This window comes from Oryctolagus cuniculus, chromosome X, assembly GCF_051225735.1.
Source record: "Oryctolagus cuniculus isolate XC-2025 breed Fujian yellow rabbit chromosome X, ASM5122573v1, whole genome shotgun sequence".
Taxonomy (NCBI): domain Eukaryota; kingdom Metazoa; phylum Chordata; class Mammalia; order Lagomorpha; family Leporidae; genus Oryctolagus; species Oryctolagus cuniculus.
The window spans coordinates 5714290-5732675 of NC_142888.1; the positions used below are offsets into that span (position 1 = coordinate 5714290).

General features: G+C 43.4%; 1 protein-coding gene across 11 annotated transcripts in view; it reads right to left on the reverse strand.

The window, feature by feature from the left end:
- Positions 1–705: 705 nt before the first annotated feature.
- Positions 706–18386, reverse strand: part of MAP7D2 (MAP7 domain containing 2) — a 138894-nt gene continuing 121213 nt past the window's right edge. For 10 of the 11 annotated variants that reach the window (XM_002719945.6, XM_002719944.6, XM_008272430.5 and 7 more), the window contains 7 exons: positions 12030–12249; positions 10997–11101; positions 9558–9614; positions 8716–8794; positions 8029–8215; positions 5314–5589; positions 706–2235 (listed from right to left, as the gene is read on the reverse strand). In XM_002719945.6, the coding sequence (XP_002719991.1) occupies positions 5340–5589; positions 8029–8215; positions 8716–8794; positions 9558–9614; positions 10997–11101; positions 12030–12249 (898 nt within the window). In that variant the 3' untranslated portion in view covers positions 706–2235; positions 5314–5339. Of the gene's footprint in view, positions 2236–5313; positions 5590–8028; positions 8216–8715; positions 8795–9557; positions 9615–10996; positions 11102–12029; positions 16085–18386 lie in introns of those variants that run through there. The other variant, XM_089324916.1, reaches the window with a different exon arrangement.

The following is an 18386-nucleotide window of genomic DNA, read 5'->3' on the forward strand; positions in this document are numbered from 1 at the left end:
TGGACAGGCAGAGTGGACAGTGAGAGAAAGAGACAGAGAGAAAGGTCTTCCTTTGCCATTGGTTCACCCTCCAATGGCCACCACAGCTGGCGCGCTGCGGCTGGCGCACCACGCTGATCCAAAGCCAGGAGCCAGATGCTTCTCCTGGTCTCCCATGGGGTGCAGGGCCCAAGCACTTGGGCCATCCTCCACTGCCTTCCTGGGTCACAGCAGAGAGTTGCCCTGGAAAAGGGGCAACCGGGAAAGAATCTGGCGCCCCTACCAGGACTAGAACCCGGTGTGCCGGTGCCGCTAGGTGGAGGATTAGCCTAGTGAGCTGCGGCGCCGGCCAAACCCAGGTACTCCTAAAGTGGGCTATGCATGTCTTAACCACTAGGCTAATGTCTGCTCCTCCACAAGTGTTTTAAAATGTCGGTTTGGGGGTGGGTATTGTGGCAAAGTGGGTTAAGTTGCTGCTTGCGATGCTGGCATCCCATATCAGAGTACAGGTCCAAATCCTTGCTGCTCCACTTCTGATCCAGCTCCCTCTAATGCACCTGGGAAAGCAGCAGAAAATGGCCCAAGTGCTTGAACCTCTGCTACTCACATGGTAGACCCGGGTGGAGCTCCGTGCTTTAATATTTAAAAACACCCACCTGGTTTGGTTTCAGTGTACTTCTTCATGGAGCTTACAGAAACAAACAAGACACTACTAGCAAGCCATTAGACTCTTCAATGAAAATGTATTTCACATTTAGACAGAATGTATACATCATGCAAATGAGGCATTACCACAGTGAAAATGGTACTATGAGGTACAACAGATCACAACAAATGGGACATTTAGCAAAATAAAGCTCTAAGAAAAATGGCAAGGCATATTTTGAAGATCAGACCATGCTATCTTTTCTGTGTGCTTGTCATAAAAGGGATTTTCCCCTTGATACTCATCCAGATCAGTGGCACTGCATTAAGGGAGGCACATGTATTTTTATTTAGTATATACACATACACAGACATACACAAGTTTCCATAACTGATATAATTTTAAACTATAGCTGGCTTTAAGAGCACATGAATAAGATTACTATTGAGACTTCTTCATATCTCCGGGTTGCAAACTTTCCTCAGAACTATAGATCTTTCCAAACTCTTTACTACAGAAGTCAAAAAAAAAAAAGCTTCAATTAAGAAAAGGTCATTTAAGCTGAGTCACATTTCACCAGAAACAAAATTTAGAAAACAGCATTATATGGCATAGAATTTGCAGAGTATACATTCTAGTATAATTTGTATCCCTATTCAATTTTTCTTCATGTTATAGTCTCTCAAAGTGATATACTGAGACAGATTGAGGTCGTCTTCTTCCAGAGCACTGTGATTTTCATTTGTGCCTGGTTTCATCATAGTTGAGCAAGCACAGGAGCAAACAAATAGTTAAAACCCCCAAGACCCAATAGATAAATAGCAAAAACAGGAAAACTAGCCACCTGCACATGAGACACATGATTTGCTCAGTTGGACAGCCACTTGATGGTGTGGGACTATAGCTTGCAGATTTTTAGGTGTGAAATGAAAGGCTTCTGGCTAGATTCAGTTGCCCATGTATATAAGAATACACCTAAGAGAACAGAAATTATTACATACTGCTTACTTCCTTACTCAACCAGACTTATTACTTTAACCCCCAAAAGAGTAATGTGAGGCAATGCATTTTGCAGGTGGCAAAGCTTAATAATAAAAAAGGCTTCTTGATGGCACCTTTCAACAGAGAAACCCCCATGCCAAGGCAGCTTAGGGGAGGGGAGAAAGCTCCTCAATTTCTCCTTCTAAACAAAGACAGGGAGATACACAGCCAAAGTTGAGCATATCTTTAACTAGAGTTTGGGCAAATGTCTAGAATATTTTATGGAAAAAGACATCTAAATGTTTATGTGCTCCAACTTTGGGAAGAAGCATGGCTATAAAGAGAATTTCTGAGCTTGAGTCACTCAGGTTATTCAGAGATCACTACCATAATAGAGAAGTACAGGAGGTGCCTTAGCAGCAGCAGAAGCTTGTAAATAGTACTGTAAAATGAAACTGCTAAAGCCCGACAAGGCAGAAGTCTCAGGGTTTCTACCAAGAGTGGCCAGTGTTTGACATACTACCTAGGAAGACAGTTACATTCCCATCTAATAACTGGGAATCCAGAGGTTAAGGATGATAGCAGCTTCTTCAGATGACACAAGGAGCTTCACAGCTTCCAAACACCACCTGTGTTAATTAAAAAACAAAACCAGGTTGAGTTAATGAAAACACTGAGTATTTTGCAGTTTGTAGCTTCTATTCTCTCTCACTGACACAAAGTATGGTACTTACTGTCTCTCTATTTTCACTGGCTCATACAGTATTTCTCAATAGAGAACAAACAATATTTGACATAGGATTATTCTTTTAGGTGGGTCAAATTTTCCTTGTTTGAGACTTTCCTAAAACCTGCAGATGTTAACGTTTTAAGCTTTGCCTTCAGAATGCCCCCAACCATTGTGACAACAAAACCACCAATACATTTCCATATGCCCCCTAATACACTTGAAAATGTGAGAACTAGATTAAATAAAAAATTAAAATATGTAAGTAGTGTGAATAAAATGATTTAGTCAAGATCTTTTTTCTTTTTGGACAAGCATTTTGCAATTCTTTTAGAGATGTAGGAAATAAATCTGAAGACCTATGGATACTCTCCTAAATTTTGAGGATTTTCTGGTTTTTATTGGATAGTGAAGTAAGTGAACGCAAGGGAAACTAATTAAATCAAGGTATATTAACCACAAAACAGACTTCTCCATAAGCCATGGAACTGTTGGAGAAAAATAATTCTGAGTTGAATCAATGTTTTCAGTATCCAAGAAGGCAGCTGCTTTTCCAAACCAGGGATACAGTTCACCCTAAATTCATTTGTCATGCTTTTCCCTCTCACATATCAAAAGACTGCAACCACCTTCCAGAGAACCAAGAAAAGTATATTCTAAAGTCTGTCAACAGGCAAGAGTTGAGGTCAGATACAAATAAGTACATGAAACACAGTGACCTTGGCAATGGGATCTCCCCAACCTATTTCCTCATCTGAGAATTCAAAAGGTTACATTAAATCATTTCAGGAGTCAAATTTTTCTTACTATAGGAGTAGAGCATCATAAAATATAAAGTGACAAAGAATGCTATGAATATAAAAATGTTTTTAAAAGTTTGACATGAGGGGCTGGTGCTGTGTTATAGCAGGTAAAGCCACTGCCTGCAATGCTAGCATCCCATCTGGGCACTGGTTTGAGACTGGTTGCTCCACTTCCAATCCAGCTTCCTGCTAATGTGCCTGGGATAGCAGAAGAGGATGGCCCAAGTATTTGGGCCCCTGCACCCATGTGGGAGTTCCAGAAGAAGCTCCTGACTCCTGGCTTCAGCCTGGCCTTTGCAGCCATTTCAGGAGTGAACCAGCAGATGGAAGATTCCCCACCCCTCTTTCAAATAAATAAATAAATATTTTTAAAAAGATTGTGACATGGGAAGACCACTTGGAATTAAGCTATAAAAGGATGTGGTGAGGAGCCAGTACTGTGGTGCAGTGGATCAAGCTGCTGTCTGTAGTGCTGGCATCCCATATGGGTGCTGCTTACAGTTCTGGCTGCTCCACTTCTGATCCAGATCCCTGCTAATGCACCTGGGAAGGCAGTGGAAGATAGCCTAAGTCCTTGGGCCCCTGCACCCACATGGGAGACCTGGAAGAAGCTCCTGGCCTTGGCCTGGCCCAGCCCTGGCAGTTGTGGTCATTTGGGGAGTAAACCAATGGATGGAAGATCTCTCCCTTCTCTCTCTCTGTCTCTTCCTCTCTGTTAATTCTGACTTTCAAATAAATAAATAAATAAATAAATAAATCTTTTTAAATTTGAAAGTCATAGTTACACAGAGAGAGGGGCAGACAGACAGATACACAGGGGATCTTCCATCCACTAGTTCACTCCTCAGATGGCCACAATGGCTGGGACTGGGCCAGGCTGAAGCCAGGGGAGCCAGGAGCTTCTTCCAAGTCTTCCACACTTGGGTAAGAGGGGCCCAAATGCTTGGGCCATCTTTCACTGCTTTTCCCAGGCCATTAGCAGGGAGCTGGATTGGAAGTGCAGCAGCTAGGATTTGAACTGGTGCCCATATGGGATGCTGGTGTTGCAGGTGGCAGGTTTAACCCTCTATGCCATGAACAGCCCCATAAATAAATTTTTTTAAAAAGGATGTGGTGATAGACTCCAATTATGTTTTCATCATTCATAATCAAATAAACCCCAAACTCAAATAAAACAAATGTTAAGTATGTTTAACAAAGTCTACATAACTGCAGAATATATGTAATCCACAGATAACTCTGATTCAAATAAGAATAGCTTCTAGAAGCATTTTGGCAGGAAAAAAGGCCAAAGGTGGTTGAAAACCTTCAGGGCATAAACTACAGTTCTCCTTTGCCTCCCTCAGGTATGACCAAAGAACTGATGTCTGCTTTGGAAGAATCAACAGAACAGTAAATCATATGGTTCAACATTCCTCAATGTTTATGAATGATTCTAGAAGAAATGTGGGATATCACTGAGGAAACTAAGGAGGGAAATGTATTTTGCTTGCAACACCATTAGAGCAATCTCTCCTTGGCTTTAAAAAAGGCGCTACTCGGGGCCAGCTGGCGCTGTGGCATAGCAGGTAAAGCCGCAGCCTGCAGTGTTCACATCCCACATGGGTGCTGGTTTAAGTCCCGGCTGCTCCACTTCTGGTCCAGCTCTCTGCTATGACCTGGGAAAGCAGTAGAAGATGGCCCAAGTCCTTGAGCCCTTGCACCCACGTGGGAGACCCAGAAGAAGCTCCTGGCTCCTGGCTTCAGATTGGCCCAGCTCCAGCCATTGTGGCCATTTGGGGAGTAAAGCAGCAGATGGAAGACTTCTCCCTCTCTCTGCCTCTGCCTCTCTGTAACTCTGCCTTTCAAATAAATAAGTAAATCTTTTTTTTAAAAAAAAAAGGTGCTACTCTAGTCAGGGAGTGGTTAAACCTTGAGCCTTGAGCCAGTGCTTCTCAGCCTCCCTGTCCACACACTCCAGAAGACAGGGGCAGGCAGCTCAGGCACAGTGTTGAAGACTCCCATACAAAATGACTACTTGAAAGCTATCTCAGTTCTTATATATGCCACAGTATATGCCACAATATATTTGTGTTTACAGTTTTCACATAAAATTGACCATCCAGAAGGCTCAGTGATACCAATCCTATCTTCACAAACCCCAGTTGGAGATTTAGAATAAGATCAAAAGACTGTACCTTTCATTAAAGGGATGCTGCATTAGTCAACAGAAGGTGTTCAGAGTAGTTTCTTGGCCAGGACTGTTAAATCCTTCAATAAGGTTTTTATTACAGTCATCCAGGCTGAGATTTTCACTGGATCGCTTGGGGAACATGGGGGGCCCAGTGAAATCTAAGAGATCTTGAAGTGCACGGGCATTACCAGTTCCATTTTGGTCTAGAGACACCCCAGGAATCATTTCATTCACTGGTGAAAACTCTGGTATGGATATAAGTTCTTCTTTTGAAACAGGACTAGTAAACAGGACAGAAACATAGACATATACGCCACACACACACACACACACACAGAGAGAGAGAGAGAGAGAGAGAGAGAGAGAAATATGAGAACTAAGTACAACATATTTATCCTATTATTCCATGTGTAATACTGTGTTAAAATACTCTTCTAGAACATATATTTTTTACAGTGTAATACACTGTAAAAAAAAAATCGGGTTCACATTTGAGAAGTTATACCTCCACGGATGAGAACAAGGGAAGCAGATTGAGCAGGGCTGTGAAAGCCAAAGGGTAAAAGGAAGAAACCCCAGGGGCACTAGCATTCTATACGGAGAAGCAAGGCATTTCCAGAACTTTCAAAACGGGACATTCAAACAGAGGGCAAATGCTAAAAGTTCAACAGAAAGTGAGGAAGGGAACAGTGAGGGGCAGGTGGGGTTCATGTGGTGCATTTCTGGCAGTGCCACCTTGGGGAAGCTGCTTTTCCTGGGCGCCCTCCTGGCTGTTTCCTACGTGTAAAATGGGAAGAGTCCTACCATCATTTATTCCTACCAGGGCTCCTGTGAGTATGAATGTGATCACGCTGGAAAGAGTTTATGTGGAACCACCCAAAGGAAGTACTCAGTTAAGGTAACATCCATCTAGTCACCTGCGGAGTGGATCTCACTGCTTCCTCTGTAAAACCAGGCTTTCAATGCACCCTGACTTATCCAGCTCCTGCTCAGCTCAGCCTGGTTTTCTCTGTCCCACCTCTATCCCTAGAGATGAAAGCAGGCATTTCATCCACTTTATCAGTTACAGGCCTACCAAGAGCTAATCCAGGCACAGAATGGTAGGCTGGGAATTGAGGGCCTATCCCTAGAAGTTTCTTAACAGTCAGAGTAAGGCTGCTGCCAGCTTCTTTTCCTCCTTGACAAGATCTTGGAGAAGAATCTAGAAAAACCAGCTGACCTGCAGAAGCTCAGCAGCTCTATCTCCCTGGCACCTACGTCTGGTTAAGGGGCAGAAGCTGACCTGACACCACTGGGCTATCCAGAGGCTGGGCGCACTGCCTCATTAGCAGAAACACCAGCTGCATCTTCCCCTTTCTCCACAATGAACAGTTGGTCAGAGCATGGGGAAGACAGCATGCCTCTAGGAGTTACCTCTCTCTAAATTAAGAGGTGGCAAAAGTGAGAACTTAGTTAACACAGAAAGCCCTTTCACTTTCTTGAATGCCAGGCCAGTGGTGCCATGTCTTACCCCTTTCCCTCCCCTAAAACATAAAATAGGCATGGTTGGCTTAATATGGGGCTGGGGATATGCTGTGTTAACCCTTAAGGTGCCAGAGTTATTTTCTACTGGGGGCAAAGTAGCACCAGTAAGGTAAGCCTGCTGTGATGTCACAATGCGGGGGAATGGCAGGTAGAAGATCCAGGTAAGAGCCGAATGTGCCTGCTCTCAGTCTGCACAGGACTTGCTCTACTGGTAATGGGACTGTTGGACCCTGGATTTTCACGTGTCTGGCTCAAATCCAGGGTAGATGAGGTGGGTACCTAGAAGCAGCATGCTACAGGAGGCAAGCACAGACCTACGCAGGTACAAAGCTGAGAACTCACAGCCAGGAAGAGAAGGTTAAGCTCTAGCAGGCTGGAACTCTGGCAGAGTTTTTACAAAATACTGTCATTCCCTCCTGACTGAGACAGCCAACCCGCACTCCAAATGCTTTGCCCAAAGCTGCTGTTCCAATGTCTCTGTCCCAGTCATTCCCAGGTCATGTCATCTACAAATATAATACAAGTTTAAGAATTCCTGAAGATTGTAGGATCTGGAAGCCAATACTAAGCCTTTACTAAGCCTCCAATGACAAGTTTATTAAACACTAGACACAGGGCACAGTGGACCCTGTTGGTGTCTCACCCAGATGCCCTTTTACCTTTATGCATCCAATACCTACCCCCATTCCACTGCCCCACCTCAGAGAGAACTGACTGCTCAGGACCCAAAAGTGGTCACCTTTCCTCCAGACAACCACCTTTAGCTGATGGGGGACTCTGTGTCCACAAAGTTTGACCTGCATCTCCTACCCTGGGGTGGGGGGTGGGGGCACAGCAATGACAGACACAGTGGTGCAAAAGCCACCTCCCTTATTCTTAATCTGACAATACTTGGATGGAAAGTCATCTTCCAGAGCTCCATATAGGATGTTTGCTTGGTGACTTCCCTCCCTCTCCTTTCTCCTGAGGGTTCTCCTCCAATAAACCACGTGCCTAGAAACTCTATTCCAGGCTCTGCTTCTAGGAAATCTAACCCGAGACACTGGCTTTATACTGCTGATAACTTTCCTGTACTGTCAACCACAACCCGCTTTAGGTGACTTCATTGTGTGAGATGAAGAAACCAATTTAAAAGACAGTGGCAGTGTTTGGAGAAGAAGGAAAACTTAATGAAATATAAAACAAGTTGACATACCTCACATCCATAGACTGAACTTCTTCAGTTGAATCATCTAAACTGTTTGATTTTCCATCAAGGGCATCCAGAAGGACGAGTCCCCCAACTGGTTTAATCCCATTTGAGAAAATGTCTTGAGGAAACGTTTCTGGGGCAGTGTGCCCAATGCCATCAACTTCCTGGCAGGTGTTCAACCCACTGATTTCTGATTGAGAACACAAAGTTCTCATGTCAATCATAAAATATCCACAACAATGAAACAACAGGAAATACACGTCAAGACAGTTCATTTAATCCTTTGCATCACCGACAGTGCAACATCTTTTGTGTAAAGAACCACAAATAATGCACGTCATCACCTTCACACAGGGAAGAGAACCAGTTACATCATCAGCATGTGTGTGGAGGCCCTGGAGAAGAGCAGAGCCACGTCTCAATAAAACCTGAGCAACAGTCGGGCCCCTGAAAAGCACCCTAGGCCAGCAGAGAGCAGGCCTCTGACGCTGGGGTTGTTAGAGTAACTGAGGAACCCTGTGGTTCTCAAATGGAGCTGACAGCCCCTGTGCTAAGGAGATGTCCCAGAAGGGAAAACTGCACAGGCCCTGCTGACAGTCACTCTGGGGATTCAAAGATGCTTTTCCCTACTAGAAATCTTATGAACTCTCACCGCTGAAAGGAAGAACCCAAGCAGCATGCATCGCTCACCTATTTTGTTGGGGACAACTGGTTTTATCTTATTTTCCACATATACAGGAGGCTGAATCTCTACTTTGGGTTCTTCTTTCTGAAACCAAACAGATGGTGGATGACAAAAAGGAAGGCTGATGTTATACAGAATTTTTTGAAGTGCTTTTTTTTTTTAAGATTCATTTATTCACTTGAAAGTCAGAGTTACACAGCGAGAGTAGGAGAGACAGGCAGAAAGGTGTGTGTGTGTGGGGGGGGGGGTCCTTCCATCTGCTGGTTCACTCCTCAATTGGCCACAATGGACGGAGCAGCAACGATCTGAAGCCAGGAGCCAGGAGCTTCTTCCAGGTCTCCCACATGGGTGCAGGGCCCAAGAACTTGGGCCATCTTCTACTGCTTTCTCAGGCCATAGCAGAGAACTGGATCGGAAGTGGAGCAGCCAGGTCTCCAACCAGTGCCCGTATAGGATGCCAGCGCTGCAGACTAGGGCTTCAACGCGCTGCACCACAGCACCGGTCCCAAAGTGCTTTTTAAAAGCATCAGAGTATATTTGGAGCCCTATTGGAGCATCATCCTGTTTTATGGTAATTTTCTTGCTATCATGTCTCTTTTTTATTCATGGGCCAAGGTGGCTCTTCCTGCCACCCTACCCTTATTTCTCTGAGCTCTTTCACATCAGTGAAACTGAAAAATTCCCTTTTAGGCACAAATATACTCCTTAACCTAGCCAGGAACAAAGTAGGTAGAGTCCATTTTTTTCTGGCTAATTCTGAGACCTACAATTTCATTCAGTGAATGAAATCCTGCTCTCCTTTTCTAGTCAGTGCATAAACTATTAAAATGGACAACTGAATTCCTACCTTTACTTCTACAGATACATCACTCTTCCTTGTTCTCTTCATGATTTCATCTATCCTCTGGAAAGCAAAAAGAATCAAGTAAGATGTCCATCAGACCAAAAACATATACAAATAGCTGGATCTATAGGCAATTCCACTTTTCTCAGAAAACTCATACAAGACAAATGTCAGCAGAACACAAAAAGTACAGAAAGGTTTTCCATTGGTTTTTGCAGATGTCCACCTCTGGCCCTACACACACTGTCACATGCTTGAGAAGTGAAGCAGTACATATCTGAGAATCAACATTTAACTCAGCCCATCTTTCTTAGGTTCACTATAAACTAACAAATCATCACCCACTGTTCAAGGGGAACAACCTCCAGAAAGCAAAGTCGGGGTACAGCTCAGGAGGGAAGGCCACAGGCTGGTCTCCCAGATCCTAGACCTACTGCAAAACAAACCCAAAGCAGGGCCCAGGACACATGAGAATGGACCTTTATAATCAGCCACTTCCTTAAACCCAACTTTATCTATACGTACATTAAATTTAAATGGAACAAAGATCCCAATCAAAAGAAAAATACTGTCAAATTAGATTAAAATAACAAATCCTGACAATATATACTGCTTACAGGAGATATACCAATAAAGAAACATAGTTTAAAACAAAAGGATGTAAAAATCTATTATGCAGATACTAATCATAGAAAGGTCGCAAAGGCAAATTTTTTTATTTTTTTATTTTTATTTATTTATTTGAGAGGTAGAGTTACAGACAGTGAAAGGGAGAGATAGAGAGAAAGGTCTTCCTTCCGTTGGTTTACTCCCCAAATGGCAGCAATGGCCGGAGCTGTGCCGATCCGAAGCCAGGAGACAGGTGCTTCTTCCCAGTGTCCCATGTGGGTGCAGGGGCCCAAGCACTAGTGCCATCTTCTACTGCTTTCCCAGACCATAGCAGAGAGCTGGATTGGAAGAGGAGCAGCCGGGACTAGAACCGGTGCCCATATGGGATGCCAGTGCTGCAGGCGGAGGATTAACCTACTGCGCCACAGTGCCGGCCCCGCAAAGGCAAATTTTAAGACAAGAAGTATTTCTAGAGATAAAGAAGGCCATTTCATGATAAAGGGGTCAACTGAACAGGAAAAATATAATAACCTGTAATGTATATTTACTCAACAATGGGGCTTCAAAGTATTTGTATACTTTGAAACAAAAAATGATAGAACTAAGAGGAGAAATAGATAAATCCATAATTACAATAGAGCTTTAAACACTAATCTCTCAGGAACTCAGACCCCAAGATGAGAAGAGCTAAGATACAGAAGATGTGACCACTCTCCACATCCTTGCCTTCATTCCCAATTCTAAGAGCACTCTCTCCGATTACTGCGGAACAGAACTGGATGCCCTTCCTGCTCCTGCTTCATCCCAAATCCTCCTGATCCCTCATCCCTTACCTTCTTTCTCTCCAGTCGCTCCTGCTCAATCTGCAGCATGATCTGTTCTCTTTCCAGACGCAACTGCTTAGCTGCCTCCTGGGCTTTTGCTTCTGCTGCTTCTTTCTGATAGAAACAAGGAAACCAAGGCACAGTAATTCCCTGGACTTTACCTTATCACCTGCTCTGATATTCAATGTGGATTTATACAATCTATTTTGTGACACAGAAGACATAGTTGGGCCTCATTCATGTACCCTTGGTCCACCATGCAAAAGTACCTGCAGACAGTTCCCACAGATGGCTGATATCTTTCAGTGTCTGTGGGCAGACTCTGGCCATAAAGTGTGCATGTGGGTAGAAGTTTCGGGGAGTTAATTCCTTAAGGAGCGACCTTCTTCAGTGAGGGATGGGAGCTACTAAGTAGTCTCATTTCTTCATCCTACAGAGGGACAATTCTAAGCCATGATCTACAGCCTTTTTTTAAAAAAAGGCTTATTTTTATTTATTTGAAGGCAGAATCAGAGAGAGAGAAGGAGAATGAGTGAGATCTTATATCTTGGGCCATCCTCCACTGCCTTCCCAGGCACATTAGCAAGGAGCAGGACTGGAAGTAGAGCAGCCAGGTCTCTAACTGGTGCCCATATGGGATGCACGCATTGCGGGCAGAAGCTTTACCTGTTACACCACAATGCCTGCTCCTATCTACAACCTCTTAAGAGGGTCTCAAAAGGTTTGAATTCCAGCTGCCTATAGTAATCTGCTCACCAGTGCACGGATACTGACTTTTCTTTCAGTCCTCTACCAGCTTCTTAGGACTCCCTCCCCCAGAAAAGTGCTGAACCCAAATTCTTATCCCAGAGTCTGCCTTTGGGGAAACCCAAACCAACAGATGACAAGCATTACCAACTTCCCTTTGACTGTCTCAGTAACTTATATTTAAGAACAAGCCCAGCAGTTTAAGAAAAAATGTCAAATATTGAGTCACTCAAATTTAACAAAATTTTCCTAGTAGTAACTAAAGCCCTTGAAAAACAAGGAAAAGCTGCAGTACCTGCTTTTCAATCATGGCTTTTTCTTGCTTTTCTTTTTCTTGTTCTTCCTGTTCTTGCTTTTCTTTCAACAGCAGCTCCTCCTCAGCCTTCCGCTTGGCTTCCTCTCCCGCCTTTCTTTTCTCTTCTTCCTGCTGCTTCTTTTCCTCTTCCAGCTTACGGGCTGCTGCTTCTAGGCGAAGCCTTTCTTCCTCTGCCTTTCTTTTCAGTTCTCTCTCCAGCCTTTTGAGAACATAATTGTTGTTAGAAGATGACACACTCAAAAGGCAAACTGCCAAAGAACTGTGTGCTGGCAGCAGAGTAATGCTGAATACATCAACAAATACACGCATTTGCAATCGTATCCACCTAATAAACTGATTCAGCCTTCCCAGAAATCCATTTGTCTATACAGTTATCAAAAAATATTAATCAGGCTTGACTTTTAATTGTGTAACACAAAGACTTAAGGATGTATTGATCTGGAAAATATGCTGTAGTGAACACACACATATGCTCTCCAGTCAATCTAGAAATTACCACAATAGCCAAGAAGTCAAGCCCCATTATTCTTATTTTAATAATTCTTAAAGAAAAAAACTAAGCAAAATAAATATTTAACATCAAGTTAAGCTAGATAAAATAGGAAGTGTCACGATGGCCACAAATGTTCTAGTCAGCAATGTAAGAGCAGGGACTATAAAGCACAAAAAAATTCACTTTGGGTTCTAACTGGTATGACTTGTGCAGTAGAAAATGGGAGAAAACACTCAAAAGAAATTTGACATTTAATACAGAAATCAAAGCATGATTTCCAATTTGTTTCAGCAATCTTTAAAATCTATTTTGGCTTCTATTCTTGCTATCCAAAAAAATCAAATGATGTTTATACATTTTCATCTATAGATGAATGGTTCCTAAACCGCAGTGAGGGAAAATTCTGTAAAGTCTAAGCAAGGTTTATTTTTATATTTCTAATGTTCTTCCTGCTCACATATGAGTTACTTTCCTTGGGTGATCACTGGCAATATGATATATGGGTAAGACCTAAACTGCATTCCAACTGTGCCAATTCACTGTGTCATACTTAGAAAGTCACTCAACATTTCTGATGCCCATTTAAAAAAATGGGAATAGTTATACTACTATTCCATGGCATTACTGTGAAAGCTAAATGAAACAGTGAATGGGAATGCCTGGTTCTAAAAGATTCTCAAATGTTAGCTTATTTTATGATTTAAAACAAATCCTCCCTCCAACCTCCAAAGTCCTTAAGTACAATCTAAACATCTGTATGGTTTTTAGAAATTACCTTTATTTGAAAGCATGTGTCACTGACTTATTGGGGTGTCGTTTTATGGTTATAAACAGGTCAAGACTTAAAAAGAATATCCTTCCATCCTAATGGTCAGCTTCAGGAATCATGGAAGCTAATAGCCTATGCATCATCAGAGAAATAAAAGCCATCATGGTAAGTGGTAACATACCCTGTGTTAACAGAGATCACAGTGCCTACAAACACTGCGAAACAATTCAAAGTATTCATAGATATTCTGGAGAAGAACTTTATTGAACCTAATCAGAAAGAAACTCATCCAACACAGGCTTATAAAAAATAATTGTGTTGATAACAAGATTTATCCAAAAGTGAATCACAGCATTGTTTCACTTCTTATCCTTTTATAAAGGATCTGTGATTGTCTTAGAGAAATTAACACACAAACTACTTCACAAAGGATCTGTTATCTTCATCTCCCAGATCTGAGAATCCAGTTTTTTCCACTTTTACCTTCAGGACCTCAGAGGTGCCCAGACACATATACACACAGTATACCCTTATGGCCCCTAAATCTCTATCATTCTCATTATCACCCTAAACATAAATCCCTCCCCACAGGCCTTCAGCCCCTGCTTGTCTTTTCCATGGTACCTCTATGGAAATCCTGTCCTTTTGGAAACTTCTCTCCCTTAACCACACCTTGCTTCTCTCAAATTAAGCAAAAAATTGGCTTTCCCCATGTGAAACCAGGTCCCTCACAAACCTCTCCAAAGATGAACACTGTTTTTCTGCCTGCTTAAGAAACCAGAGAGAATATTATTTCACCATTTTCCCCACCAGCCCTCTGCCATAGGCCACAACCAGTCCACTGCCATTGCCATCATTACTAAGTTCCTTTCAGAGTTCACCAGACCTACATGCAATGCTGTTACCCTCTCCATCCTGACATTCCCCAAGCCCACCCCTGCTTTCTCACCGACTAAGTAAAAAGTACCATAAAACTGTGCATCAGTATCATCATTTGGTACTTAATGGATGTATTCCTTGTCCCTGTCACTGGTGATTAGTGGGGGTCTTTGTATAATGGCCCTCTCGTCTTCACTCCCTCTTCTGTCACACCCTGTGGTACCTTGCTCATATCACTGACACGTGTTCCACTTTGGCTTGTTCAATCTGGTAGATGAGTATGTGGGCTTCACTGGTCTCTTCTTTATTCCTATGTGCTTAAAAGTCAATTTTTAAAAAGGCATAACCATCAACATTAACCTTGTTTAATCTCATCTCACTACATTCTTCCATCTTTTTCTCCTTGACCTTCTCTGGTTAACACCATGAAGTTCACTTGTGTCTACTATGTTCTTTTCTCTCAGTGACCTCCAAGTTTCGGATCCCCTTCCCAGCATTTCTTAGGTGGCACCGAGATCACTCTGATGTTCAACTCGAGGCTTTGGTGGTCACAGGGACAACTCATGCTCTTCCTGAGCTGCCAAGCATTGGTTATAGAAAGGTGCAAACATTGATGCTATCACCAGACCACTTTGTAGAGAAGACAGAGGGGACTTGAGCTGAGTTTCTTAAACCTCTCTTCTCTGTAGGATTACTTTTCAGAAAATCTCCCTTTTCCCTTTGCTTAGATGCAAAGGATCACAAGCGCCACCATGTGTGCTATGAATGCCACATCCTCCTGCCACTCCATGTTCCTCCTCCTAGCCCCCTCTGCCAGCTTCACCTTTCTACTTGCACAATTCCATGGCCTACCGAAATACACAGATCTCAGGCATCCAAATGAACCATCTTCATCTTTTCTCACCTGCTTTCCCCTTATATTCAGGGCCTCCACACTCTTACCTCTCTTAAGCTGCTTTATGTCTCCTCTTCTCAACAATTTCCCTCCAAAATGTTTGTTCATCTCCTGAACTGCAAGACCAATAGCTTTTTTACAGCCTCGCCATGTCTCCTAGGTGCCAAGAGCACTGAACATCCCTCCCATATGGTCCTCTATAGCCCTGTGCAGTGGAATGCCATGTTACCCTGCCTCCCTCCTAATACAAATGGGACGGGCCCTTACCTGCTCTAGGTCACACCAAAACCACCTGTTACCTGGAAGCTCAGCCAGCGAGAAGGTCTGAGCAGCTCTGAGGACTTCTGCCTGCAGTTCCAGAGCTGGGGCTAGCTCTTGCTTCGATACTGAGCATCAGCCTGGCTACATGATGTTGCTCATAGGGGCTGCCTTACTTGAATATTCTCTGATGTGGGCCCCTAGCAGATATTTTGGCTTCTTCATGTCATTTAATGTGATCTTTGAATCCCAGTAAGATCTCTTGCTTGTTAATTTCTGCCACTGCCTTCCCCATGTAGACTTGGAATTTCAGGTTTGTTATCTCAGCTCTAAGAATTGTACTTTATATTTTGGGTCACCCTTAAGTCCAGGGGCTGACCTTGCTCTGTGTGCTTCTGAGAGAGCCCTGATGCCACTGTTAGTTGGGAATGGACTAGCTTTTAGGGCCTAGTTGTTCAGACTCTTGGTCAGTCCTTCTATTAAGGGGAGTGTCTCCTATCCCTGACTTGGATGGCACTTCTCTCACCAGCTGGTGATAATAATTGGGCTTTCCACAGTTTGGCTCAAGTATCTTTATTTTTCACTATATTCTCTCATCTGGCAATCACATTTCTGTGGCTTTAACTATTGCCTCTAAACATGCAACAGGTGTGAGGATGATCTTATTCCAAGAGGAATCCGCTGTGTTCCAGCCCCAGGTTGTCTGGTACTTGCTTTCTCACCTCCCAAGGCTTCATATTCTGGCAAGAGAGAGGAAAACTGATTTTGGGTCAAGTGTATTGCACTCATTTTTTTTACGTTTGTCCCAGGCTTCGATTCCATTTCCAATCACCTGGATATTCTGTAAGCACCTTAAATTTAGTTTATGGAAAATCAAACGGATATTCTGTATATTTGAAAATCAGTTCCTCCTGCCCTTCCTTCCTCTGTTATTGAGTATACCGTTCTCCTAAGTCCTTAGAATCAAACCTTAACATTAACTTAGAACCTGCCAACTTATTTTTTAAATATTTATTTACTTTGAAATTCAGAGTTATGGGGTGAGGTGGGAGGAGAGAGAGAGAGAAAGAGAGAGAATGAATATCAATCCCCAGGTGGCCAAAATGGCCAGGGCTGGGCCAGATTGAAGCCAGGAACTTTATCCAGGCCTCCCATGTGGGGTAGCAGGAGCCCAAACACTGGAGCTACCTTCTGTTGCCTTTTCCAGGCTATTAGCAGGGAGCTGAATCGAAAGTGGAGCAGCTGGGACATGAACCAGGGCCCATATGGGATGCCAGTGGCAGCTTTACCTGCTATGCCGCAATGCCAGTCCCCTGACCACTTTTTTTTTTTTTGAGCTATGGAAGTCAATATACTCCCCCTAATGCTATCCAATAGAACTTGCTATGATGATGAGAAAATTGTTCTATAGACTTGCACCATTCAATACAGTAGCTACCAGCCACATGTAGCTACTGTGCATTGAAATGCAGCTAGTATTCTGAAGGAAATGAATTTTACATAGTTTTCCTTAATTTAATTTTAGTAACCATATGTGCCTACAGGCTATAGTAGTGGACAGTACAGCTCTAGACAGAGCCCAGGCCATAGCCACAGAGTCAGGGAGACATCCATCAATATGCAAGTGTTATTTAGGACCCTCCTTTTCCTAGAAAGTATACAAGGTTTATAAAGTAAGCTGCAATTAGCTTCAGAAATAGATGATATACATGAAGCAAAGGGAAAATGAAGGTATGAAGGGAGATGGGAAGAGTTGGCATAGCACATCAAAGGATTAACAGTAAACTGTTGCATGAGAAGTGACCCTTAGATCTTTTGAAGCCAGAGGAAACTGGCAGCACTACAGAGACAGTGGCAGAGCAGGAGAGAGTATTGGGAGGGCTTGTCAGGCAAGAAGCTGGTCAAGGGCTGAGGGCCAGGAGCCCAGACAACATTTAAAGGGATGAAGAGTGAGGAGAGCAGGGACTGGCGCCATGGCTCACTTGGTTAATCCTCCGCCTGCGGCACCGGCATCCCATATGGGCACCAGGTTCTAGTCCCGGTTGCTCCTCTTTCAGTCCAGCTCTCTGCTGTGGCCTTGGAAGGCAGTGGAGGATGGCCCAAGTGCTTGGGCCCCTGCACCCGCATAGGAGACCAGGAGGAAGCACCTGGCTCCTGGCTTCGGATGGGCACAGCTCCGGCCGTAGCAGCCATTTGGGGGGTGAACCAATGGAAGGAAGACCTTTCTCTCTCTCACTAACTCTGTCTGTCAAATAGTTAAAGAAAGAGTGAGGAGAGGAGACTGAGAGGCTAGAGGAACAATGGCAAGCTTGACATGATCAAGGCCAATCAAGAAATCAATTAGGAGTTCAGTAGATGGAAGAATATCAGGTGTGAGAAACACTGAATTGAACTGAGGAAATAAGGAGAAGATGTACAATCAATTCAGGAGCTGGGTGTGAAGGAAATGTAGTAGCTGGAAGGCAAAGAACTTCACCTTCTTCAACACACAGCAACAATCAAGTTACTCACCTGCTTAGAGCCTGTATAATGTCTCCAAAGTCTGTGATTACCAAAGGCCTGTCACTGGAGGTCCAGTGATTCATCTTCATCTCTTGTGACCCCCCTTTTACACATCTATGGCCTACCCAAACCAGCTGAAATATACTACACAACAAAATAAAAATCTACCAATATTGACCAAAAGCCTGGAATTTGCAGAAGGGAGTTAGTTACCTCTCACTCTTTTAAAGAAATTCATCAACAAACCTGTACTCAGAGACCACAAAGACTTGCCTAGGCCACTAAAGGATTATTCAAAATTTAGTGCTGGCCTTGAAGTGCTACAGTATCACTTGCTATCATGCTGATTATCTAAATAGTACTGACTGTACGCTATGATTATCCTAAGAGCTTCCTTTACCAATTCAATGATAAAAATCTACCTTGTTCACTAGCATGTACTCCTCTCTGAATACAGACACCAGAAAAGGCAAGACTGGACGGTGACGAAGTGCCCTTGTATTAACACCGCAGTGCTTCCCAAGCACGGGCAAGCTCCTG